Raw genomic sequence first — 27,745 nt, forward strand, 5'->3', positions numbered from 1 at the left:
ATGTGGAGCTGAGAGGGAAGTTTGAAACAGCAATAATCATTTCTAGTGCCAGTAGAATATGTAGACAAGAAAGTTGTTGGTAACAGAGCTGAGAAGTAATCATCTAGAACCATTCTGCTTTAATTTGTGCCTGGCCAGTGAGGCAGGGTGATGCAGGCATCTCTGCAAATACGGGAGCAGGTTTCATGTCTTATGTCTTTAAGGGTTGCTGGAAGAAAATATTAAGCACCAAAAAGGCAACTTAGCTCATCAGGGGAGCTACTGTATTGGTTATTGCAGCACTACCACCCTAACAAGTACAAAGTGCAGTGATAACATTGATATTGTAAACTGTCCAATGCATATTGCTGATATAAATTGACTATATATTTAAAACAAAGTTCATATCATTAGTGATTTGTCTCACATGAGAATTATTTCCTATTATGGGGATGCTATCCATGCTCAGGGTATCCACGGTAATGGGGGGAATATTCATCCTCCTGGCATGAGATTCCCAGTGTCTCTTGAAGCTGTACCTCCTCTTGCCTCAGCTGCATTGAGTCCACCAGTTCATAAATGTTCGTCAGCGACCAGACAGGAGTCAGGTACCAGGAGTTGATGGTGCCGTCTTTACCGATTACGAACAGCATAAAGTGCTCCTCGTTGATCTGGAAGTGTTCACGAAGGCCTTTCACCAGCATTGAGGAAAACACCTCCGTCGCCACTTCAGCTCTTCCTATGTTCAGCAAATTTAAAGTACACATTTCAACAAACAAAGCTGCTGCTACTACTCTCATCCCCCGCGCAAAGTTGTTTCTGCTCATGCTTCAAGGTGAATGATTTAAGAAAGGGCTGTTGATCAAATTCAACTTCAGAGCTTGAGTTCATGGCCTCAGCTCACACTCCTGTCCAGCACTGAAGCAGTCCTACATTGCTGGAGATGCTGCTGTCTTTCTGGTTTGTGTGTTATGTCAGGAGTGTGACATGATACTCCCCACTTGTCTGGATGGGTGTAACTTCCCCTCCAACACATTCACCATCCTGAATTCATCATTCCTTCAGTGTCGCTGGGTTAAAATCCTGGAATTCACTCCCTAAGGGCATTGTGGGTCTACCTACAGCATGTGGACTGCAGTGGTTCAAGAAGGCAGCTCACCCCCACTTTCTCAAAGGGCAACTAGGGACGGGCGGCAAATAAATACTGGCCCAGCCAGTGACTCCAACATACCATAAATGAATAAAAAATTGTAATCCAAAATAACCAATCCACATTTACTGTATGAAATAATATGTGATGGAATAAATGCCTTTACCATTCAATGGAAACACTTCCATAGATCCCGAAACATCTTCACCTGATCCCACCAACTTCAATAGAGTAAAGTGGCGAATTCCTGATCAAATACACAACATTGGAAATGAAAGTGAAATTTATTAATGAAAAATAAACACATTAGATTGACATAATTTTCACTTAGCAGTGCTTGTAGTTGGTGGAAAGAAAATCTAAATTTTTATTTTGTACAAATCTAATTTTGTTTTAGTTGGCAATTAAAAATAAAATCTACAGTCGAAGGTTTGGAGTTGCCAGTTTTAAATAGGGCTTTTAATGAGACCTCCAGTGGAAGAGAAGCTAGGTTTATTTAAGAAGGAGATCAGAAAGGTCCTCATTAAATGTGTCAGCCAGGCCTTCTGTATTAGAGCAAGTAAAACTATCCAACTTGACAGGCCCAGACTCGATGGGCTGAAGGGCTTTTTTCTGTAGATCTCTACAACTCAGTACGACTTGCAACAGAATGCTATATTTTGGAGAATAAGGGAGTTGAAAGAGGAAGGAAAAGAGGTGCACTAATGTTCTTGTCTTTTTTAATATTTTCAGCCCTCAGGTATTGATTGTTTCTCTGCTTCAGGAGAAGCCAGTTATTTGTCAATATCTGGTCAGTAAGGTTTATTCAATGTTTCAACATAATATGGCAACTGGTAGTAAAGTTAACAAAATTTTTTTTAAAAGAGAATTATATATAATGGAATAAAATAATCAAATATTAATTTGAACATGTTAGAGATGGCAGGATAAGTGATGTGTCCAGCTGCAGCACATGGGAGTTCCTGGATGTCAGTCTGGTCCAGGACAAACATGCCCACAGCAAGCGTTGGGCTCAGAGTTTATGAGCTGGACGCTGAACCAAAGTCACTGCAGCATATCAGGGTTGGGAGAACGTTACCTGGACTCTTTGTACAGTTATATTTTATAACGTCTGATTTGGTCAATGTTCAGCGGCAGGTAATGGGAGACAGGGTAGGAGCTTCAACCTTTGCAATTGCTCAACATCAGTGAGGTTCATTCAGCTTGTCTGGATGAGCTAAGTGACCGTGGCATCATGGTACAGGAAGCCATTCGAGAGGTGGAATCGGGAAGGAATATCAAGGTGATAGAGTCATAAAGCACAGAACTAGGCCCTTCAGCCCACCATGTCTATGCTGACCAACAAACACCAAATTACACTAATCCCATTTATCTGCACTTGGTCCATCATCAACTATGCCCTGGCATCTTAAGTGCTCATTCAAATGTTTTTTAAATGTTATGAGAATATCTATATCCACCACCCTCTCAGGCAGCACATTCCATATATCTGCCACCCTCTGGGAGATAAACTTCTTTCTCATATTTCCTCAAAACCACTTGTTCTTCTCAGCCTTAAACACATCTGCCATGGGAAAGAGGATTTCACTCTTTTCCCTCAATCAGTTCCTCTCTCAGCATCCTCTGCTTCAAGGAAAACAAATGCCTAAGCATAACTAAGACATTACACCCCAGACAACATCCTGGTGAATCTCCCCTGCATCATCTCCAATGCAATCATGTGCTTCCAATAGTGTGGAGACCAGAAATGTACACAGTATTCCACCTGTGGCCTAACCAATGTTTTATAAAGTTGTAACAAGACTTTCTTGCTCCTTTATTCTACACACCAGCTATGAAGGCAAGCATCCCATATGCCTTCTTCATCAGTCCATCTACCTGTGCTGACACCTTCAGGAATTTATAGACTTGTTCACCAAGGTCCCTTTATTCCCCAGTAGTCCTAGGGACTTGTGTATGTCCTTCCCTTCCCTATTAGACCTCCCAAAATGTATCACCTTGCACTTAAACTCCATCTGTCATTTCTCCGCCCAATTTACCAGCTGATCAATATCAGACTGTAGCCTGAGACCATCCTCCTCAGTATAAACAACATCATCAATTTTCGTGTTATATGCAAACTTACTAATTTTATTCTCTTCTTTCAAATCCAAGTTTCTAATGTACATAGCAAACAGTAAGGGTCCCCGCATTGAACCCTGTGGTACTCCACTCGTCACAGGTTTCTCATTACAAAACAAACAAAACCACCATCGCTCTTTGCCACTTATTTGCGAGCCAATTTGGATTCAGTTTGCCAACTTGCCTGCGATCCCATCGGCTCTTGCCTTTTGGAATAGCCTACCGTGTTGGACCTTGTCAAAGGCCTTCTTGAAGTCCATGTAAACTACATCAATTGCACTACCCTCATTAATATATTGGTAGTAGCAAAGAGTATAGTGAAGGGATTAATACTATTCTCTGCAGCCAAGACTGAGAATGCAGACACTGTGCTATTTGCGAGTGCCCAGGTTTCAGGACATCTGGGTTACATAGAACATAGAAGAGTACAACACAGTATAGGCTCTTCAGCCCTTGATGTGCTGATCTATTATCCTACTCCAAGATCAGATGAACCTACAAATCCTTCATTGTACTGTTCTCCATGTGCCTATCCAAGAGTCACTAAAATGTCCCTAATGTATCTGACTCTACTACCATGCTGGCAGTGCGTTCCAAGCACCCACCACTCTCTGTGTAAAGAACATATCTCTGATACCTCCCCTAAAACGTCCTCCAAACACCTTAAAATCATGCCTCCTCATGATAGAGATTTCCGCCATGGGAAAAAGTCTCTGGCTATCCACTCTATTTATGCCTCCAATCATCTTGTTCACTTCTAACATCTCATCCTTCTTTGCTCCAATGAGAAAAGCCCTAGCTCCCTCATTCTTTCTTCATAAGACATGTCCTCCAGTCCATGCACCTTCTGCACCCTCTCTAAAGCTTCCACATCTTTCCTATAATGAGGCAACTAGAATTAACACATTATTCCAAGTGTGGTCTAACCGGCGTTCAGTAGAGCTGCAGCATAACCTTGCGGCTCTTAAACTCAATCCCCCTGTTAAAGAAAGCCAACATACATATGCCTTCTTAACAATCCTTGAGTGACAACTTTGAGGGATGTATGGACATGGACCCCAAGATCCCTCTGTTCCGCCAAAATGCCATGAATCCTACCTTTAACCGTGTAATCTTGGGGTAGCACGGTGGCACAGTGGTTAGTACTGCTGCCTCAGAGCACCAGGGACCCGACTTCAATTCCACACTTGGGTGACTGTCTGTGTGGAGTTTGCACCTCCTCCCCATATCTGTGTAGGTTTCCTCTGGGTGCTCCGGTTTCCTCCCACAATCCAAAGATGTGCAGGTTAGGTGAACTGGCCGTGCTAAATTGCCCAGTGTTCAGGGAGGTATAGGTTAGGTGCGTGCATTAGTAGTAAATGTAAGGGAATGGGTCTGGAAGGAATACTTTTAGGAGGGTCACTATGGACTTGTTGGGCCGAAGGGCTGTTTCCAGACAGTAGAGATTCAAATTTGAAACACTCAGTAGGGATTCTAATCTGCATTCAAATTCAACCTTCCAAAATGAATCACTTCACACTTTTCCAGATTGAACTCCATCTGCCATTTCCCAGCCCAGCTCAGCATCCTGCCAATTTCCCGTTGCAACCTACAACAGACCTCCACACTATCCACAGGGTTGGAGAGGAATATGCAGGGAAAGGGAGAGGATCCAGTTGTCGTGGTCCATGTACGTATCAATTACATGGGCAGAGGCAAGAAGGTTTGCATAGTCACTTTGAGGAGCGAGGTGCCAAATTAAAAAACATAACCTCAAAGCTCATCGGTATTATTATCGGAGACACGTTCATATTTGCATTGAGCAAATCAGATTAGAGAGATGAATGTGCAGCTGGAAGATTGGTGTGGCAGAAGGAGAATCTGGTTTGTGGGACACTGACATCAGGAAACAGAAGAGAGGCAAGAACTCTGGAAAATCACAATCATCAGAGAAGTGGTATGAGTAAATTAGTGAAGCTGTGGGCTGATAACTGCTCAGGGCGTGGGGACCCTGTGACAATCAGTGTCACTGACAGGAGGGGATGGGGACCCTGTGACGATGTCACTGAGAGGAGGGGTGGGGAACCTGTGACAATATCACTGAGAGGAGTAGGTGGGGACCCTGTGACAGTGTCACTCAGAGGAGGGGGTGTGGACCCTGTGACAGTGTCACTGAGTGCAGGGGGTGGGCACCCCATGACAGTCAGTGTCACTGACAGGAGGGGGTGGGGACCCAGTGACAGTGTCACTGACAGGAGGGAGTGGGGTCCCTGTGACGATGTCACTGAGAGGAGGGAGTGGGAACCCTGTGACAGTGTCACTGAGAGGAGAGGGGGGAGACACTACAGTCAGTGGCACCGAGAGGAGGGGGTGGGGACCATGTGACAGCAGGTGTCACTGAGAGGAGGGGGTGGAGACCCTGTGACAGTGTCACTGAGGGGAAGGGATGGGGACCCTGTGACAGTAAGTGTCACTGAGGGGAGGGGTGAAGACCATGTGACAGTCAGTGGCTTTGAGAGTAGGGGGTGGGGACCCTGTGACAGTCAATGTCACTGAAAGGAGGGGGTGGGGACCCAGTGACAGTGTCACTGAGAGGAGGGGGTGGGGACCCTGTGACGGTGTCACTGAGGGGAGGGGGTGGGGACCCTGTGATGGTGTCACTGAGAGGAGGGGGTGGGGACCCTGTGAGGGTGTCACTGAGAGGAGGGGGTGGGGACCCTGTGAGGGTGTCACTGAGAGGAGGGGGTGGGGACCCTGTGACAGTGTCACTGAGGGGAGGGGGTGGGGACCATGTGACAGTCAGTGTCACTGAGAGGAGGGGTTGGGGACCCTGTGACAGTGTCACTGAGGGGAGGGGGTGGGGACCCTGTGACAGTGTCACTGAGGGGAGGAGGTGGGGACCATGTGACAGTCAGTGTCACTGAGAGTATGGGGGTGTGGAACCTGTGACAGTGTCATCGAGAGGAGGGGGTGGGGACCCTGTGACAGTCAGTGTCACTGAGAGGAGGGGGTGGTGACCCTGTGACGGTGTCACTGAGGGGAGGGGGTGGGGACCCTGTAACGGTGTCACTGAGAGGAGGGGGTGGGGACCCTGTGAGGGTGTCACTGAGAGGAGGGGGTGGGGACCCTGTGAGGGTGTCACTGAGAGGAGGGGGTGGGGACCCTGTGACGGTGTCACTGAGAGGAGGGGGTGGGGACCATGTGACAGTCAGTGTCACTGAGAGGAGGGGTTGGGGACCCTGTGACAGTGTCACTGAGGGGAGGGGGTGGGGACCCTGTGACGGTGTCACTGAGGGGAGGGGGTGGGGACCCTGTGATGGTGTCACTGAGAGGAGGGGGTGGGGACCCTGTGAGGGTGTCACTGAGAGGAGGGGGTGGGGACCCTGTGAGGGTGTCACTGAGAGGAGGGGGTGGGGACCCTGTGACGGTGTCACTGAGGAGGGGGTGGGGACCATGTGACAGTCAGTGTCACTGAGAGGAGGGGTTGGGGACCCTGTGACAGTGTCACTGAGGGGAGGGGGTGGGGACCCTGTGACAGTGTCACTGAGGGGAGGGGGTGGGGACCATGTGACAGTCAGTGTCACTGAGAGTATGGGGGTGTGGAACCTGTGACAGTGTCATCGAGAGGAGGGGGTGGGGACCCTGTGACAGTCAGTGTCACTGAGAGGAGGGGGTGGGGACCCGGTGACAGTGTCACTGAGAGGAGGGGGTGGGGACCCTGTGACAGTCAGTGTCACTGAGAGGAGGGGGTGGGGACCCTGTGATGGTGTCACTGAGAGGAGGGGGTGGAGACCCTGTGACAGTCAGTGTCACTGAGAGGATGGGGGTGGGCCCCTGTGACAGTGTCATCGAGAAGAGGGAGTGGGGACCCTGTGATAGTGTCACTGAGGGGAGGGGGTGGAGACCCTGTGACTGTCAGTGTCACTGAGAGTCGGAGCTGGGGAACCTGTGACAGTCAGTGTTACTGAATGGAGAGGGTGGGGAACCTGTGACAGTGTCACTGAGAGGATGGGGTGGGGACCCTGTGACAGTGTTACTGAATGGAGGGCGTGGGGAACCTTTGCCAGTGTCACTGAGCGGAAGGGGTGTGGACCCTGTGACATTGTCACTGATAGGTGGGGGTGGAGACCCTGTGACTGTCAGTGTCACTGAGAGGAGGGGGTGGAGACCCTGTGAATGTCAGTGTCACTGAGCGGAGGGTGTGGAGACCCTGTGACTGTCAGTGTCACTGAGAGTCGGAGCTGGGGAACCTGTGACAGTCAGTGTCACAGAGAGGAGGGGGTGGGGACCCTGTGACAGTCAGTGTCACTGAGAGGAGGGGGTGGAGACCCTGTGACTGTCAGTGTCACTAAGATAAGAGCTGGGGAACCTATGATAGTCAGTGTCACTGAGAGGAGGGCGGGGGGACCCTGTGACAGTTAGTGTCACTGAGAGGAGGGGGTGGGGACCCTGTGACAATGTCACTGAGAGGAGGGGGTGGAGACCCTTTGACAGTCAGTGTCACTGAGAGGAGGGGGTGGGGACCCTGCGACGGTGTCACTGAGCGGAGGGGATTGGGACCCTGTGACAGTCAGCGTCACTGTGAGGAATGGTTGAGGTGAGGCTGCTTAAACATTGGTAAGGTGAGGATTCTGGTACCTATTTAATACTCTTTAATGTAAGAGCAGTGAATGAGAAGTCAGCCATTTAAGGGTAAATCATGGAAGGCAGCACAGCTCATTGGAATGATCCTCATTTTGAATGTGGACAGTCAGGCACACTTCCAGTGTCCAGGAGACAATGTGAGCAGAAAGTTCAACCACTGAAACATGGAAAATACGGATTAAAAGGAGTAGGTAATCCAGCCCTTAAAGCCTGTTCCACTATTTATTATGATCATATCTAATTATCCAATTCAACAGCCTGTTCCTGCTTTTCCCCAATATTATTTGATCCCTTTAGCCCCAAGTGGTATATCCTTGAAATCATACAATATTTTGGCCTCAACTGCTTTCTGTGATAGCGAATTCCTCTCCACCCACTGTGCGAAGAAATTTTTCCTCATTTCAGTCCTGAATGATTTACCCTGTATCCTTTGACCCAGCATCAGGACTCTCCTCCCTGCACTTACCCTGTCTGTCCTGTTAGAATTTTCTAGGTGTTCTGAAGTTGAAGATATATACTGTACCTTTAAGAGAGAGTTTGAACGCTGTTCTGAACTGAAAGATCACAAACACCTGTGCATATGAATGCAATCCCAGAGTGTATTGGAAAATTGAAAATATGGCTCTGAAATGGATACCTAAGTTTTGGTTGCTGTTTGACAACAATTTGAATTTAACCAATCAGTTTAAATTATGTCCCAGGATACAAAAACCCGATCAAGTTTGAATTTAATGTTTTACCAACATCGAACCAATGAGTCAATTGATGTTGGGGGGATATAAAATGCGGACATTTTGAAAATTGGTCAGAGAGCAACTGCCATCGAGACAGAAATGCATGGAGAGCTAATATCTTGCTCTTCAAGAAATTAGGAAACACTCTCTATCAAAGGTAACTTTTCATATGAAACATACTTGCTGTAAAAAGAAAGCCGACGACCCAGGGAGATCTTCAGCTAGAAGAAGAAAGACACAGAAAGATGACAGCTGCTGTGTGGTTTTGAAATTAAGTTGATGTAATTTTAATAAGTGTCTTATTGGAACAGCATATTGTAAAAAAGTTGGAGGCAAATAATAAGCAGTTAACAGAAAGGTGGCCTAGAGTTGTGAATAGTTGTTTAATGTTCACTTTTAAAGTAAATTGATGTTATTTTCTTTAAATAGTGGAATTTGGGAGTTCTCTGTCACTCATACTTTAACAGATTATGAGGCAAGGTGAACTTTTCTGAGTATCTAGTTTAATTAACGGAAGGATTCACTGCCGTGTTGTAACAACAGGTCCCTATGAGATCCCCCTTATTCTTCTGAACACCACCCAAATATATTCCTAACTGGTTGAATCCTTCCTCATAAGTCAGTCCCGCTTTCCCAGGGTGGTAAACATTCACTATACTGTAGCAAGAACATCCTTCCTCAGACAAGAAGACCAAACTACCTACAATATTCCAGGCGTGGTCTCACCAAGGCCTATACAATAGCAGCAAGACATCCACGCTCCTCTACTCGAATCCTCTCACTATGAAGACCAATGTACCATTTCCCTTCTTCATTGCCTGCTGCAGCTGCATGTTTACTTTCAGCAAATGGTTTACAAGGACACCCAGGTCTCATTTCCCTCTCTCAATTTATAGCCATTCAGATAATAATCTGCCTTCCTGAATTTTACTACCAAAGTGGATAATCTCTCAGTTAGGTGCATCTGTCATATATTTGCACACTCATTCAACTTGTTCAAAAACACTGAAGTATCTCTGCATCCTCCTCACAGCTCAGCCTCCCACCCAGCTTTGTGGCATATGCAAGGGTATGGATATTACATTTTGTTTTCTCACTAAATCACAAATACACAGTATATTGTGAATAGCTGGGGTTCTAGCACTGATCCCCGTGATATCCCATTAACACTGCTTGCCATTCAGAAGAGGACCCATTTACTCCTGCTCTTTGTTTCTGGTATGCCAACCAGTTTTCTGTCCATCTCGATAAAAATCTCAATCCCATGTGCTTTAATTTTACACACCAATCCCTTGTGTAAATTGACTGGATTTAATGCAATGTATTTTGAAATGCCTCTGCAGGAGGAGACCAAGCCTCCTGGACTAATCTGCCAAAGCCATCTGGAAGGAGTGAAGTGTCGAAATACCCTAAGACTCCCGCCAACTGGCACATAATCTCTTGGTGAGAAAGTAAACAAAATGACTGTCCTCTCTGTCAAAGGGCTACTAAGTGAAAGGAGATGGAGGACGTAATACTGAAGCAACTTACCCAGATTGCAGGCCTGGCCATGTAATGCTGTGAGCTGCTGTTGAAATGCCCATTCTTCTTCAGAAGGAGAGGAAATGATCAACATTCTCCGTTTCCACAGCAACCTAAGAATCACATTGTCAATGTGAATTGTACATACCCCTTCAATAAACTTTCTTCTATCAAATTACATTGAAGTGATGGAATACTGGAGTAATTTAATAAGCTAAATAAATTCTGGTACTTCTAGAGTTGCTAAGCAAAGTTTTCAATCTAGATTATGGTATGCAATTCCAGTAGATCAATAGTTTGGAGGTGAGAATCAGCCAGGCTATGGCCTGGTTATGGACAAAACGTACAAACAAATAGATTCAGTGGCAATACATGCAGTGAAGCAGCTGGGTTTACATTCTCATCTCTGAGGGCAGTGGGTCCTTGTTAATGTACAGTTAGGGATCTCACATACCTCCCCAGGGGTCGGTTAGGTCAGTTGGCTGGACAGCTGCAGAGTGACACCGACAGCACAGGTTCAATTTCTGTACTATTTAAGGTCATCATTTATAACCTCATGCCGTGCCTGAGGTAGGGTGGCCCTCAAGTTAAACTCATGACCAGCTATCTCTCTCTAATGAGAGAGCAGCCCTACGTGACAATGGCAGTTTTACTTTTGTTTTATTATGTATTTGAAGCATTGAATATTGGAATCCAAGGGGCATGGCAACTACACTCAACCATCAACATCCAGACCATTGCAGTGATACTGAGAATATAAGCATTTGGATTAAAAATCCATGAAAACACAATCTTAGCCCATTGAGGTTTCAAGGTGAGCTGTCAGGTTACTTAGATTCATAGAGATATACAGCACAGAAACAGACCCTTCGGTCCAACTCATCAATGCCGACCAGATATCCCACCCCAATCTAGTCCCACCTGCCAGCACCCGGCCATATCCCTCCAAACCCTTCCTATTCACATACCCATTCAGGTGCCTTTTAAATGTTGCAATTGTACCAGCCTCCACCACTTTCTCTGGCAGCTCATTCCATACACGTACCACCCTCTGTGTGAAAAAATTGCTCCTTAAGTCTCTTTTATATCTTTCCCCTCTCACCCTAAACCTATGCCCTCTAGTTCTAGACTCCCCAACCCCAGGGAAAAGACTTTGTCTATTTATCCTATCCATGCCCCTCATAATTTTATAACCTCTATAAGGTCACTCCACAGCCTCTGATGCTCCAGGGAAAACAGCCCCAGCCTGTTCAGCCTTTCCCTGTAGCTCAAATCCTCCAACCTTGGCAATATCCTTGTAAATCTTTTCTGAACCCTTTCAAGTTTCACAACATCATTCCGATAGGAAAGAGACCAGAATTGCTCGCAATATTCCAACAGCGGCCTAACCAATGTCCTGTACAGTCACAACATGACCTCCCAACTCCTGTACTCAGTATTCTGACCAATAATGGAAAGCATACCAAACACCTTCTTCATTATCCTATCTACCTGTGGCTCCACTCTCAAGGAGCTATGAACCTGCACTCCAAGGTCTCTTTGTTCAGCAACACTCCCTACGACCTTACCATTAAGTGTACAAGTCCTGCTAAGATTTGCTTTCCCAAAATGCAGCACCTCATATTTATCTAAATTAAACTCCATCTGCCACTTGTCAGCCCATTGGCCCATCTGATCAAGATCCCGTTGTAATCTGAGGTAAGTTTTGCTGTCCACTACACCTCCAATTTGGTGTCTTCCGCAAACTTACTAACTATATCTCTTATGCTCACATCCAAATCATTTATATAAACAATGAAAGGTAGTCGACCCAGCACCGATCCTTGTGGCACTCCAGTGGTCACAGGCCTCCAGTCTGAAAAACAACCCTCCACCGCCATGCTCTGTCTTCTACCTTTGAGCCAGTTCTCCCTGTATTCCATGAGATCTAACCTTCATCTTTCTTGCATCTCTGGCTTCAGTGCCATATCCAGAATATGTTTAAAGCATTCAAATTCATTATTCACAGTGGCAACTGGTTTGTGAATTTTATAAAGAAGTAATACATGGGATATCTGGATTTGCTGGTATGGTATTTACTGGATAGTAACCCACAGGACAAGGCGAGTGATACAGAGATATTTCTTCAAAACCTTTCACAGCAGTTGGTCAAATCTAAATTCAATGAATAAAAATATGCAATTGACCACAAGTCTCAATAATTGGTGACCATAACAACTAACATCAATTTTTTGTTTTGTAAAAGCCCTTTCATTCACTAATGCCCTTTAGGGAGGGAAATCTACTATCCTCGTGTGGGTCTGCTTACAAGTGACTCCAGACCCACAGCAATGTGGGTGACTCTTAACTGCCCTCGCAAATGCCCTAGCAATGCATTCAATTTAAGGGTACTTAGGAATGAGCAACAAGTAAGACCATAAGATGTCAGAGCAGAAGTAGGCCATTCAGCCCATCGAGTTTGCTCCACCATTCAAAGAAATCAAGGCTGCTCTGATAATCCTCAACTCCACTTTCTTGCCTTTTTCCCAGAACCCTTGATTCACCTACCGATTAAAAATCCATCTATCTCAACCTTAAACATATTAACCAATCCAGACTGGACAGCCCTCTGTGGTAAGGAATTCCTCAGATTCACTACTCTCGGAGAGGAAAATAAAATCCTCCTCATTTCTGTCTTAAGTGTGCAACCCCTTCTTCTGAGATGATGCCTTCTGGTCCTAGCTTCTCTCACAAGGGGAAACAATTTCATAGCATCTATCACCCTTAAAGGAGAATTTTGTATCTTTCCATAAGGTCTCTTCTCATTCTTCTGAATTCTAATGAGTACAGGCCTAACCTACTCAACCTCTCCTCAGAAGGAAAATCTCTCCATATCCAGAATCAATCCAATGAACCTTATCTGAACCACCCTCAATGCCAGTATTCTGTTCTTTAGATAAAAAGGGACCAAAATTGTTCGCTGTATTCCAGTTGTGGTCTGACTAGTGCCTTTGTACAGTTTTAGCAAGATCTCCCTAACTTTATATTCCATTCCATTTAAAATAAAGGTCAATGGTCCACTTGCCTTCCCCATTACCCACTGATCTTGCTTGCTAGCTTTATGTGCTTCAAGCATGAGGGTCCCCAAACCCCACTGTGCCACTACATTTTCAGTATGTCATCCTTTTAATAATACTCAACTTTTCTATTCTTCCTGCTAAAGTGCATAATCTCACATTTTTCCCCATATTACATCCTACTCAACAATCATTTAACCCATCTTCTCCTCTATAGATGATTTGTGTCAACCATCGACTTGCCTTCCCAACTCTTTTGGGGTCATCTGAAAAGTTGGGCTATAGTATATTCACCTCACTTATCCAAATCATTACAAAAATTGTAAATAATTGTGGGTCCAGCACTGATCCTTGTGGCACTCCACTCCATAAGATGCCATCGAGAAAATGACCTCTATATCCATCTGTCTTCTATTAGTTAGCCAAACCTCTATCCATCCTAATCTAATAAACCATATCTCCAATATCAAGGGCTCTTAACTTGTTAAGACCATAAGAAATAGGAACAGGAGTAGGCCATTCATTTTTATATATTAAATATAGCTATTACCATCCATTTTATATTACTTGCTAATTACTCTCGGTTCATTTTTTTCTGTTGTTTGGTCATGTTTTCTTGCATTTTAAAACTTTTCCAATTTTTTAGTTGTTCACTAATCTTTGCCATATTGTATGCTTTTTCTTTCAATTTGACGCTATCCTTAACTTCTCTGGTTAACCATGGTCAGTTTGTTCTCTTCCTAGATTCCTCCTTCCTCACTTGGATTTAATATTGCAGTGAGTCATGAACCTTTTTTTAAACATTTGCCATTTTCCCTAAACCTCCTTTCTGCTGACCTCCTTTCCCTGTTTACACCAGCCAGCTCTGCCCTCATTCCATTAGGTTTACATGCTTGTGCCTTGCCAGGGATACCCACACCTCATAAGAGAATACTGAATAAAAGTGGGACTGCAGATTAATGGGAGGGTACAGTCAATGATGGGGGGAGAGTGTATACAGGGTGTAGATCCCCTGGAGGGGATTAAATGGAGGTAGAATCTATAAAAGGATAGAGTATGAAAAGAACTGTGCAGCATTGGGGTTAATGGACTTAGTAATTTCTACTTGTGTTTTATGTCGACTAAGGAAATAAGAGATGTTAATGTAAAGGGTGGAGGAGATCATCCTGCAGCATATTAAGGGTTGTGTTGAACGCATATACAAACACATACTATATATATTATATGGATGTAAGTTAGCTTGCTGAGCTGGAAGGTTTGTTTTCAGACATTTCGTCACCATGACTTGGTAACATCATCAGTGAGAGTCTCCGGTGAAGCGCTGGTGGTATGTCCAGTCTCTCTACCTATAGGTCTTGGTTTCTTAAGGTTAGTGATGTCATTTCTGTTTTTTTTTCAAGGGAAGGTGGATGGGGTCTAAATTGATGTGTTTATTGATGGTTTTCTGGTTAGAACGCCAAGCCTCTAAGAATTCTTGTGCGTGTCTTTGTTTCACATATCCTAAGTTGTGTGTTTCGACCCAGTCAAAGTGGTGTGCTCCTTTATCTGTATGTATGGAAACTAGTGATAGTGGGTCATGTCTTTTGGTGGCTAGTTGACGTTCATGTATCCTGGTAGCAAGTTTCCTGCTAGTTTGTCTAATATAGTGTTTATTACAGTTCTTGCATGGTATTTTGTATCCATACCTACAGACAAAGAAGGACACCACTTTGACTGGGACAACACACATATCCTAGGACAGGCGATAAAAAGGCACGCATGAGAATTCCTGAAGGTCTGGCATTCTAACCAGAACTCCATCAATAAACACATCAATTTAGATCCTATCTACATTCCCTTGAAAAAAAAACCAGAAATCACATCTCGCCCACCTTAAGAAACCGAGACCTACAAACAGAAAGGCAGGACATACCACCAGCACTTCACCAGAGGCTCTTACTGATGATGTTACCTAGTCATGGTGACAAAACATCTGAAAATAAACCTTCACGCTCAGCGAGCTAATTTACATCCATATCATCAACCTGACCTACACATCTTCTCAAAAGTCACTAATATATTTATATGCTGAGCACGTATACATATGTATAAAAGAAAATCATGACGTTTACACATACCTGGAAAGAAATTTGTTGATGTTAATCTCCCTGTTGTGTTCAATACAGGTGACACCGTTTTTCTTTTCTTCCTCAATCTCTAGCCGCCGAGAAGGCAGTGTGTCCACATAATCCACTAGAATCTTAACAGGGATAGGGACATCGAAATATTGCTAGATGGGGTGGAAAAAAATAGGAATATAAAAAAGGAGCAGTCACTATATGAAAGGTGCATTAATACTGTCCTGATGAATGAAGTATTACCACACGTATTGTCAACATATAAATAAATGTTACTGCATCAGGAAAATAGAACAAACTTAACAGTTACCAGCTGTTAGCAGCACCAAGACCACATCAAGGCCATTCAGCATCTCATAGCTACTCTACCCATTGATTAGAACATGGCAGATCTACACTTCCATTTCATTTCCCCACCTTTGCTCTACATCACTCCAACTTGCTCTGATCAACAGCTTTTGGGGGAAAGAGAACTAGATTTCCATGGTCCACTGCACCAATACATGATTCCTACCTTTGCTCCTTATCGATCGAGCTCCAAGTTTAATGATTATGCCTTCTGATGAGAATTTCTCACCAGAAGAAATAATTTCTTCCCTTATCAGTGGGTTACACTCTCGCTTTGGAGCTAATATAGACACAATATTGCGGGATAAGATGGTAAACCAAGATCCAGTCTGCTCTCAAAGCAGGAAGGGCTGCAGAGTTCTCCCAGGTGTCCTGACAATATTTATCTCTCAATCAATCTCACTAAAACCAATTTGCACTGTCATTATTATGTTGCTGCTTGTGGGAGTTGGTTGTGCACCGACTGGGGCCTTTTGTGCATCTTTGCAGGAATCAGACTTCAAAACATACATCACTGACAGAAAGCACATTTGGGATTTGTTTTGGGGTCATGCAAGGCTTTAGATAAACATGTCTTTGTTTCGGTCTCAGTGACTTGGCCTACATTCCTCCCTTAACAAAAGACAACTATTTATTCATTTTTTAGTTGTTTTTGGGATTCTGCAGTGTATAGGATTTTGGCAATGAAGGATTGTTGATTACAGATTCAAGTCTGGATGATGTGTAACCTGGAAGGGGTGTTGCAGGTGGTGATGTTCCTATGCACCTGCTGGCCTCATCCTTCTATGGGGTAGAGATTCTGGATTTAGAAAAGCTGCTGAAGAAGTCTTGGTGAGTTGTTACTGTGCATCTTGGAAATGGTAGACATTGCTCTTTACATACACCATTAGTGGAATGGAGTGGATGTGGAAGGCGGTGAAATGGAGTGTCAATCAGGTGGGCTGCTTTGTCCTGGATGGTGTCAAGCTGCTGGAGTGGGGAGTATTCCATCACACTCCCAACTTGTGCCTTGTAGATGGTGGACAGGTTTAGGGGAGTCAGGAGGTGAGTTACTTGCTGCGGAATTCCCAGGCTCTGATCTGTTCTTGTCATCACCATAATTATATAACCGGTCCAGTTCAGCTTATATGTAACACACACAAAATGGTTCAGGACATTCCTGAGAGATCATCATAATGCGCTGTTATAAATGCAAGACTCTCTTTTCCAAATAGATTAGAATGAAATTATTTAACATTAATATTAAAGCATAAAATACCAGTTCTCACCTTAACTTGCATATCATAATCAACCAGAACCATAAAGAATTCATCAAATGACATCCCAAATTCTCTTCGTAGCTGAGCAATCAGCTCAACGTTGGCAGATTCGGAAGCTGGGTTTTCAAGTGCTAATTCGTTCTCTAAAATAGAGAAGTGAAAAGATATATTCAGGAAATGTGAAGTGCTTTTGTTTCTTGTCTAAATTAACTTTCCCTAATGTTCAAGGCCATCCATATGAACAAGGAGCAAGAGTAGGCCATGCAGCTCCTCACGCCTGCTCCACTATTCAACAAGACCCCGGCTGATCTGTTCACATTTCGAATTCCACATTAATAACTCAAGGGGCAAAAGCTTAAAGGGAGCATGCCCTGCACATAGGTTAATGGAAATGTGGAACTCTCTGTCCCAAAAAACTGTTGTGGCTGGGCTCAGTTAGAAATGAAGAAACCAAGACTGACAGATTATATTGGCTAGGTGGATGCTGCCTGAACTGCTGTGCTCTTCCAGCACCACTAATCCAGATTATATTGGCTAAACACTAAAAGAACCATCGCAAGGTAATACAGTTAAGCTGCAATCAGCCATTACCTAACCGAATGAAAGAATAAGCTCAAGGGGCTGAATGGCTTCCAGTTCCTAACTTTCCAAAATTGTCCCACGTGTGCTGCATGCTGCACGTGAATAGTTGATTGTAAGTCAGTGTCAAGCCTCATGTAGATTGAAGGGATTGGGATAGCAGAGAGTAGCAGGAGGGGGTGTTAGAACAAAAGGGGTGTGGGAGGTGGAAGAAAGGGGGATAGGGAAGCTGGAAGGTTAGAATCAGGAAACAAAAGGATGAAAATGGTTAGAATTGGGTAGGGGGTGGTGGATGAGCCTCTCACAAGGAGTAATGGGAAATATTTTCTGAACTGACACTCACCATTCTGATAATGCTCCACCATCAGGGTGCTGTTGGATTGTGAGCCCAGGATAGCGATCATGCTGAATTTCCGGACAGCTAGCTGGCATAAGTGCTCCAGGTACTCATCCCTTTGGTGTATGTAGAGCTTGCTGTCTTTCCTGGGTGCTGTAATGAGCTGTCATAACACAATAAGGTGCATTACACAAAAATATCATACCTGAGTCAGTGGTCAGGTGAGGAATTCAACTCAACATTTAGAATCTCACAAAAGCAGCAGCGGGGAGTATCTCTGCCTCTGGGTCAGAAACTCCAGGTTCAAATCCCACTCCAGGATTTGTTGGCCAAGAAAGGTACATTCATAACTCTTCCAAACAGGTCAAATATCAATTTTAAGATCCTTCCAACCCATGCAAACGGCAGGAGGTAACAGCAGGAGAGACTCCTCTATTCATGGGAAGAAACTTGGAGATTCTATCACCACTAACTGCTGTTCCAGAACTACAATGTACATGTAAAACTGCCTCCAAGCTCTGCCAGTGGAGATTATGAAGATGTGCGTAGGACCTGCCTTTAGGTAGAGCATACAAGATTTCCATTCACAAACTAAATTACTAATGCAACATATTAAATATTATTATTCATCACTGTGATTTGGGGGCCGTTAGCAAGTCTCACCTTATCTGCCTTTGAAGAGGGGGTAGTGAGATCAATTTTTTAACCACTGCAGTCTAATGTACTGTATTGTTGAAGTGATTAGCTAACTCAGTTCAGAATCAAACATAACAGAATCAAAAATCAGGCCAGAATGGGTAAGAGTACCTTTCAAAAAAGGCATCAGTAAACCAGTTAGATCTTTACAACAATGTGACATGTTTATGATCACTTTGACTGGTACCTGCTGTGTTTTAATTCAGTTTTTCAATTTCATATTAGTTATGTTCATCACATTGCCCTATCTGCCTCCCCTCAGTCATCATATTAAAAGATTGAACCAAAAGACAGTTATGTGAGGTTTATATTGAAAATAGCACAAATATCAGGACATATTAGAAGACAGAGGGTGGTGGTGGAGGGTTGTTTTTCAGACTGGAGGCCTGTGACCAGTGGAGTGCCACAAGGATCGGTGCTGGGTCCTCTACTTTTTGTCATTTACATAAATGATTTGGATGCGAGCATAAGAAGTACAGTTAGTAAGTTTGCAGGTGACACCAAAATTGGAGGTGTAGTGGACAGCAAAGAGGGTTACCTCAGATTACAACAGCATCTGGACCAGATGGGCCAATGGGCTGAGAAGTGGTAGATGGAGTTTAATTCAGATAAATGCGAGGTGCTGCATTTTGGGAAAGCAAATATTAGCAGGACTTATACACTTAATACTGGATCAGTGGTGCTGGAAGAGCACAGCAATTCAGGCAGCATCCGAGGACAGGCAAAATCGACGTTTCGGGCAAAAGCCCTTCATCAGGAATGAAGGGCTTTTGCCCGAAACGTCGATTTTGCCTGTCCTCGGATGCTGCCTGAATTGCTGTGCTCTTCCAGCACCACTGATCCAGAATCTGGTTTCCAGCATCTGCAGTCATTGTTTTTACCTTATACACTTAATAGTAAGGTCCTAAGGAGTGTTGCTGAACAAAGAGACCTTGGAGTGCAGGTTCATTGCTCCTTGAGAGTGGAGTTGCAGGTAGATAGGATAGTGAAGACGACGTTTGGTCAGAGTATTGAGTACAGGAGTTGGGAGGTCATGTTGCGGCTGCACAAGACATTGGTTAGGCCACTGTTGGAATATTGCGTGCAATTCTGGTCTCCTTTCTATCGGAATGATGTTGTGAAATTTGAAAGGGTTCAGAAAAGATTTACAAGGACGTTGCCAGGGTTGGAGGATTTGAGCTATAGGGAGAGGCTGAACAGGCTGGGGCTGTTTTCCCTGGAGTATCGGAGGTTGGGGGGTGACGTTATAGAGATTTACAAAATTATGAGGCGCACGGATAGGATAAATAGACAAAGTCTTTTCCCTGGGATCGAGGAGTCCAGAACTAGAGGGCATAGGTTTAGGGTGAGAGGGTAAAGATATAAATGAGACCTATGGGGCAACATTTTCACACAGAAGGTGGTACGTGTGTGGAATGAGCTGCCAGAGGATGTGGTGGAGGCTGGTACAATTGCAACATTTAAGAGGCATTTGGATGGGTATATGAATAGGAAGGGTTTGGAGGGATATGGGCCGGGTGCTGGCAGGTGGGACTAGATTGGGTTGGGATATCTGGTCGGCATGGACGGGTTGGACCGAAGGCTCTGTTTCCATGCTGTAAATCTCTATGACTCTATGATTCTATATTAAAATTTACTGTTTCATCAACATGCCTGAAGCAAGAAATTATTGGTACTCAACAACATAAACATACTGGAGGAGAAAGTGAGGTCTGCAGATGCTGGAGATCAGAGATGGAAATGTGTTGCTGGAAAAGCGCAGCAGGTCAGGCAGCATCTAGGGAACAGGAGAATCGACGTTTCGGGCATTAGCCCTTCTTCAGGAATGAGGGAAGTTGGTCCAGCAGGCTAAGATAAAAGATAGGGAGGAGGGACTTGGGGGAGGGGCGTCGGAAATGTGATAGGTGGAAAGAGGTCAAGGTGAGGGTGATAGGTCAGACTGGGGTGGGGGCGGAGAGGTCGGGAAGAAGATTGCAGGTTAGGAAGGCGGTGCTGAAAAGATAGGGAGGAGGGACTTGGGGGAGGGGCGTCGGAAATGTGATAGGTGGAAAGAGGTCAAGGTGAGGGTGATAGGTCAGACTGGGGTGGGGGCGGAGAGGTCGGGAAGAAGATTGCAGGTTAGGAAGGCGGTGCTGAAAAGATAGGGAGGAGGGACTTGGGGGAGGGGCGTCGGAAATGTGATAGGTGGAAAGAGGTCAAGGTGAGGGTGATAGGTCAGACTGGGGTGGGGGCGGAGAGGTCGGGAAGAAGATTGCAGGTTAGGAAGGCGGTGCTGAAAAGATAGGGAGGAGGGACTTGGGGGAGGGGCGTCGGAAATGTGATAGGTGGAAAGAGGTCAAGGTGAGGGTGATAGGTCAGACTGGGGTGGGGGCGGAGAGGTCGGGAAGAAGATTGCAGGTTAGGAAGGCGCTGCTGAAAAGATAGGGAGGAGGGACTTGGGGGAGGGGCGTCGGAAATGTGATAGGTGGAAAGAGGTCAAGGTGAGGGTGATAGGTCAGACTGGGGTGGGGGCGGAGAGGTCGGGAAGAAGATTGCAGGTTAGGAAGGCGGTGCTGAAAAGATAGGGAGGAGGGACTTGGGGGAGGGGCGTCGGAAATGTGATAGGTGGAAAGAGGTCAAGGTGAGGGTGATAGGTCAGACTGGGGTGGGGGCGGAGAGGTCGGGAAGAAGATTGCAGGTTAGGAAGGCGCTGCTGAAAAGATAGGGAGGAGGGACTTGGGGGAGGGGCGTCGGAAATGTGATAGGTGGAAAGAGGTCAAGGTGAGGGTGATAGGTCAGACTGGGGTGGGGGCGGAGAGGTCGGGAAGAAGATTGCAGGTTAGGAAGGCGGTGCTGAAAAGATAGGGAGGAGAGACTTGGGGGAGGGGCGTCGGAAATGTGATAGGTGGAAAGACCACAGCGAAACGACGGTTGGAGGAAGAACGCCTCATCTTCCGGCTAGGAACCCTCCAACCACAAGGGATGAACTCGGATTTCACCAGTTTCCTCATTTCCCCTCCCCCCAGCCTGTCTCAGTCAAATCCATCAAATTCAGCACCGCCTTCCTAACCTGCAATCTTCTTCCCGACCTCTCCACCCCCACCCCAGTCTGACCTATCACCCTCACCTTGACCTCTTTCCACCTATCACATTTCCGACGCCCCTCCCCCAAGTCCCTCCTCCCTATCTTTTATCTTAGCCTGCTGGACCAACTTCCCTCATTCCTGAAGAAGGGCTAATGCCCGAAACGTCGATTCTCCTGTTCCCTAGATGCTGCCTGACCTGCTGCGCTTTTCCAGCAACACATTTCCAACATAAACATACTAGCGAGTTTTGAGAAGATTTGTAGCTCAGGTTGAGGTGCTGGATGTAGGTTTGCTCGCTGAGCTGGAAGGTTTGTTTTCAGACATTTTGTCACCATACATCTTCAGTGACCCTTTGAATGAAGCACTGGTGGTGTAGCCCGCTTTCTATTTATGAATGACTGACTGCAAGACTACTCAGACCCCTTGGCATCATTGTAGCCCACAAACTTACCAACACACTAAAACAGCAGCTAGTGAACTTGAAAGACCCTGTACAGACAACAAGCAAACTAATGTTGTTTGCAAAGTACCATGCAAGAATTGTAACAAACGCTACATTGGACAAACAGGCAGAAAACTAGCCACCAGGATACGTGAATATCAACTAGCCACAAAGCGACGTGCCTTACATACAGATGAGGAAGGACACCACTTCGATTGGGACAACATATCCATCCTCAGACAAGCCAAACAGAGACATGCACGAGAATTCCTAGAAGCATGGCATTCCAACCAGAACTTTATCAACAAACACATTGACGTGGATCCCATTTACCACCCCGAGACACAGACCAGGAAATGACATAACCATAGGAAATGACGTCACCACAGGAAATGAAATCACCAACCCAAGGAACCTCAACATATAAACAGGAAGTGGACCACACCACTAGTGCTTCATTCGGAGGCTCATGGAAGATGTTACCTCGTATGGTGACAAAACGTCTGAAAATGAACCTTCCAGCTCAGCGAGCAAACCTACATCCACATAAAAATACTATTTAAGTGAAAGTTAACATGCAAAAGCTCAAAAATGTCAGTTAACCATGGCTAACAAAGGAAGTTCAGGATTGTAAAAGATTAAAAGAAAAACCTTTGAAGTTTCCAGAAATAACAGTTAATCTGACGATTGGGAGTTTTTTTTTGCAATGCAATGAAGGAGGATTAAGAATCTGACAACGAAAAGGAGAATAGAAGATGAATGCAATCTAGCAAAAAACACAAATCAGACTGTAAAAGCTTCTATAGGTGTGTAAAAGGTAAACGTTTGGCTAGAACGAATGTACGGTCTTCACTGGCAAACTTTCAGGATAATTTACAATGAGGAGTACAGAAATGGCAGAGAAGAAAAATGATTACTTTTTATCTGTTTTAATTCAGCAAGTTATCAGAAATCTTCCAGAACTAGAGATCCAAGAGACAAAGAAGAATGAGGAGTTGAAAGAAATTATGACAGTAAGAAGACTGTACTGGAGAAGTTAATGGGACTGAAAGCTGATAAATCCCCTGTAACTGATTTTCTATGTCACAGAGTGTGGTCTGACACTTTTGATCACCTGCAGAAACATATTATTCGACAGTTCGCTCACACCATTTGTATGATATTTTGATCTCTCTGCCTATAAATTCTGCATCGGTGTGCCTCTCTCTCACTTTACCAGAGGTGGGGGCTGCACTATGAAAGCTTGTGATTTCAGATAAACCTGTTGACTATGACCTGGTGTTGTAAGACTTCTGACTGTATCCCAGAATGCTGGAGAATGTGGCTGTAGAGACACTTGCTGCATTTGGTGACTATCTTCCAAACTTCTTGACATTCAGAAATGATCCTGTGGATTGCAAGGTAGTTATCCCACTAGTTAAGAAGAGAGTGAGAGAGAAAACAAGGAACTGCAAGCCTGTTAGCTTTATATCAATAATAGGGAAAATGATAGAAGATGTTATAAAGGATGTAATAAATAAATGCTTGGATAATAATTGTGATTAGGCAGATTCAGCACAGATTTGCTGGGAATGAATGTTTGAAGAACTTGCAAGTTTTGGAAGATGTTATGAACAACATTGATAAAGGAGTGCCAATTAACATAGCATACTTAGATTTTCAGAGCATTTTGATAAAATCTTCCACCGGAGGTTAGAAAAATTAAACCACATAGTTTAAGAGGTAATATACTGGCAAGGATTAATGTTTGGCTACAGGTAGAAAACAGCAAATATGAATAAATAGGTTATTCTCACACTGATAGGATCAAAACTTGAGCTCCAACTGTTCAAAATGTATAACGATGATTTGGAGGTGGGAGCCAAATGTAATATCTCCAAATTTATGATTGATCAAATCTAAGTGGGATTATGTGTTTTGAGGAAGATGTAAAGTGAAGCTTCATTAAGATTTAGTTGGTATAACGAATGGGCAAATAACATGGCAGACAAAATATACCAGGTGAGCACCCCAGATTTGCGAAATCGTTTTCTGCAGTTTCAGTTACCCGTGGTTTACTGCAGCCTGAACATATTATAGGGAACCTTCTGGAACCAGGGACCAGGAGGCGGCCAGGAAGGTAAACTTCCCACTTAGATGAATAGGTTTGCTCCTATCCACGGTTTCGGGCTTTCGTGATAGGTCTTGGAACGTATCCCCTGCAGATACAGGGGAACTACTGTAATGTCGAAAATGTGAAATTACTCACTTTGGTAGGAGAAACTGATTTGTAGAGTTTTTTTAAATGTTAAAAGCTTGAAAGCTGTGGATGTACCAAGAAACCCAGGAATTGTTGTCAATAAGTTACAGAAGGCTAACATGCAGGAGCAGCAAATTATTACAAAGGCTAATGGAATGTTAGTCTTTATTGCAAGAAAATTTCAATGCAGTACAGTAGTAAAGACTTGTTTCAATTGTATGGGAGCTTCGTTAGACAGCACCGAGAGTACTGTGTACAGTTTTGGTCCCCTTCTCTCAGGAAGGATCTTATTACCACAGAGGGAGGGTTCACCAAACTTGTTCCCAGGATGTCGGCACTGTCCTATAGAGATTGAGCAAGCTGGGTCTGTATTCTCTAAAGTTTTAAAGAATAAGAGATGATCTCATTGAAACCGACAAAATATTTAAATGGAGAGACAGGGTAAATAAGGCAAGATATTTCGTCTGGTTGGAGAGTCTAGAACTAGTGGCACAATTTAAAATAAGGGGGAATGACACTTAGATCCAAGATGAGGGGAGTTTTTGTTTTACTCAAGAGGGTTGTGAACCTTTGGAAATCTTTTTCCCATAGGATTGTGGAAGCTCAGTTTTTGCGTATGTTTAATGTAGAGATTGATAGATTTCTGATTACCTATGTGGATGTTGTGGCTAAAAGATAAGGTTAAGGCTAATCCAAAGAGATTCTACAAGGACATTAAGAGCAAAAGAGCAACTAGGGAGAGAATAGAGTCCCTTAAAGATCAACAAGTTAATCTACATTTGGAACCACTGGAGGTGGGAGAGATATTAAGCGAATACTTGGTGTCAGTTTTTACTGTGGAGAAAGACATAGAGGCTTAGAATTCTGGGAAATAAATATTGATGTCTTGAAAATAGTCCACATTACAGAAGAGGAAGTGCTGAAGTTCTTATAAGCCATAAAGGCGAATAAGTCTCAGGGAGCGAGTCAAGTGTATCCCAAGACATTGTGGGAAGTTAGGGAAGGAATTGTGGGACCCCTAGCAGAGATACTAATATCATCTACAGCCACAGGTGAGATGCCAGAGGACTGGAGGGTGGTTCATGTTGTGCCTTTAAGAAAGATGTAAGGAGAAGCCTGAAAACCATACACTGGTGAATCTGACATCATTGTCGGTACTTTGTTGGGCAGGATTCTGAGAGATAGAATTTATATGGAGAGGCAAGGACTGATTAGGGATAGAGAGCATGGTTTTGTGTGTGGGAAATCGTGTTTCACAAACTTGACTGAATTTTTTGAGGATGTAACCAAAACGATTGAGAGGGCAGAGCAGTAGACATTGGCCATAAGGACTTTAGTAAGGCCTTCGGCAAGGTCCTATGTGGTAGACTGATTAATCAAAGTTCGATCACGTAGGATTCAGGAAGCTTGTCAATTGGATACAAAATTAGCTTCACAATAGGAGACAGAAGGTGATGGTGGAGGGTTGTTTTTCAGACTGGCGGTCTGTGACCAACAGTATTCTGCAGGGATCAGTGGAGAGTTCACTGTTGTTTGAAGTTTTTTCCCTTTACTCCTACACTCCTGCCATATGGCTGTAGTGCTTATTTTTCCACACTGCACCACGTTGTGTATGTGTAAGTGCAGGAATCCGTGAAAACACCATGTACAAAATAATTTTATTCAACATTTCCACCACCAGGAAAACCAACCACGTGGCTAGGGAACCAGTAACAAGCAAAGCTCAATAACAGCAATGCTTACATGAAAGAAAGAAATGAAGGGGTGGGTAGGGGTCAAATCAAAATAGAACTGGAGGGGGAAATAAAGCACTCCACTCTGCCATTGCTATTTGTCCTTTACATCGATTACTTGGATGAGAATTTAGGAATGGTTAGTAAGTCTGTGGATGACACCACAATTGGTGGTATAGTTGACAATGAAGAAAGTTATCTAAGATTACAAAGGGATCTTGATCAATTGGGCTAATGGGCTGAGAAGTGACAGGTGGAATTTAGTTTGGATAAATGCGAAGTTTGCATTTTGGTAAAACGAACAAGGGCAGGACTTATACAGTTAATGGTAAGGCCCTAGGTAGTGCTGTCAAATAGAGAGACCTCAGGATTCAGGTACAAAGTTCTTGGAAAGTTATGTCACAGGTAAACAAGATGGTTAAGAAGGTCTTTGGCACACTTGCCTTCATTGTTCAGATCACTGAGAATAGGAGTTGCGATGTCATGTTGAGGTTGCACAGGGCATTGGTGAGGCCACTTTTGGTGTAGCATTTACAGTTCTGGTCACCCCGCTATAGGATAGATATTATTGAATTGGAGAGGGTTTTGAAAAGATTTGAGGATGTTGCTGGGGCTGGAGGGTTTGAGTTATAAGGCTAGGCTGGGACTTTTTTCACTGGAGCTTGGGGGTTTAAGGGTGACCTTATAGATGTTTATAAAATTATGAGGGGCAGAGGGAAGGGAAATAGCAAAGGTCTTTTCCCTAAGGAGGGGTAGTTCAAAACTAGAGGGCATATTTCTAAGATGAAAAGAAAAAAAATTAAAAGGGACCTAAGTGGCAACTTTTTCACACACGGTGGTTCTTATGTGGATTAAATTGTCAGAGGAAATGGTAGATGTAGGTACAGTTACAACATCTAAAAAAATTTAGATAAGTACATATATGGGAAAGATTTAGAGGGATATGGGCCAAACACAGGCAAGTTTAGTTGAGGGAAACTTGGTCAGCACAGAGAAACTGAACCAAAGGGGCTGTTTCCGTACTATATGATTCTATGAATCTATGACTAACACATTGAACAGTTTGATCAGTCATGATCGCATTGAATGGCAGAGTAGGCTCAATGGGCTGAAAGGCCTAATCCTGTTTCTATGTTCCTATTACAAAACACTCCCCAATGTCCTTCAAAACAAAAGTGCCAAACCAATGTAAAAGAAATTAAGTTTAAAAACTTGGCCAAAGGTTTCAAAGATCTCAAAGCACAAGAGCTTAAGGAGTGATTTCTAAAGGATGAGCCTGAGCAACAGAAGATTTAGCTGTTTATCAGAACAGTGCAAAGAAGGTTCACTAGATTGACTCCTGGCATGAAACAGATGCTCTGTGAGGACAGCATCAGGAGAACAGCCTAAATCCTTTACATTTTAGTAAAATGAGAGGTGATCTCATTGAAGCATAACAAATATTGAGAGTGTTTGACAGGGTAGATGCTGTTTGCCCTGGCTGGAGAGTTTAGAACACAGGATCACAGAGATTTATTCACTCAGAAGGTTGTGAATGCTCAGTTAGTAAATCATAGAATCCCTACAGTGCGGAAATAGGCCAGTTGGCCCATTAAGTCAACACAGACCCTCTGAAGAGCATCCCATCCTATCCTATCCCTGTAACACTGCATTTACCACTGCTGAGTTACCTAGCCTGTACATTCCTAGGGAGATTTAACATGGCCAACCTAACCTAACCTGCACAAATTTGGACTGCGGTTGGAA

The 27,745-nt window shown here is 44.1% G+C and overlaps 1 protein-coding gene across 1 annotated transcript in view; it reads right to left on the reverse strand.

Moving 5' to 3' along the window:
* Positions 1-236: 236 nt before the first annotated feature.
* Positions 237-27,745, reverse strand: part of LOC122539299 (coiled-coil domain-containing protein 80-like) — a 30,845-nt gene continuing 3,336 nt past the window's right edge. Inside the window, exons 2-7 of the mRNA XM_087975018.1 lie at positions 17,831-17,987; positions 16,918-17,051; positions 15,302-15,453; positions 10,138-10,241; positions 1,296-1,376; positions 237-718 (exon numbers count right to left, since the gene is read on the reverse strand). Coding sequence (XP_087831144.1) covers positions 435-718; positions 1,296-1,376; positions 10,138-10,241; positions 15,302-15,453; positions 16,918-17,051; positions 17,831-17,987 — 912 coding nt within the window. The 3' untranslated portion in view covers positions 237-434. The remainder of the gene's footprint in view (positions 719-1,295; positions 1,377-10,137; positions 10,242-15,301; positions 15,454-16,917; positions 17,052-17,830; positions 17,988-27,745) is intronic.

The sequence above is a fragment of the Chiloscyllium plagiosum genome, unplaced genomic scaffold (assembly GCF_037043375.1).
Source record: "Chiloscyllium plagiosum isolate Xiang-an unplaced genomic scaffold, Cpla_swu_hap1 HiC_scaffold_2, whole genome shotgun sequence".
In the NCBI taxonomy this organism is placed as follows: domain Eukaryota; kingdom Metazoa; phylum Chordata; class Chondrichthyes; order Orectolobiformes; family Hemiscylliidae; genus Chiloscyllium; species Chiloscyllium plagiosum.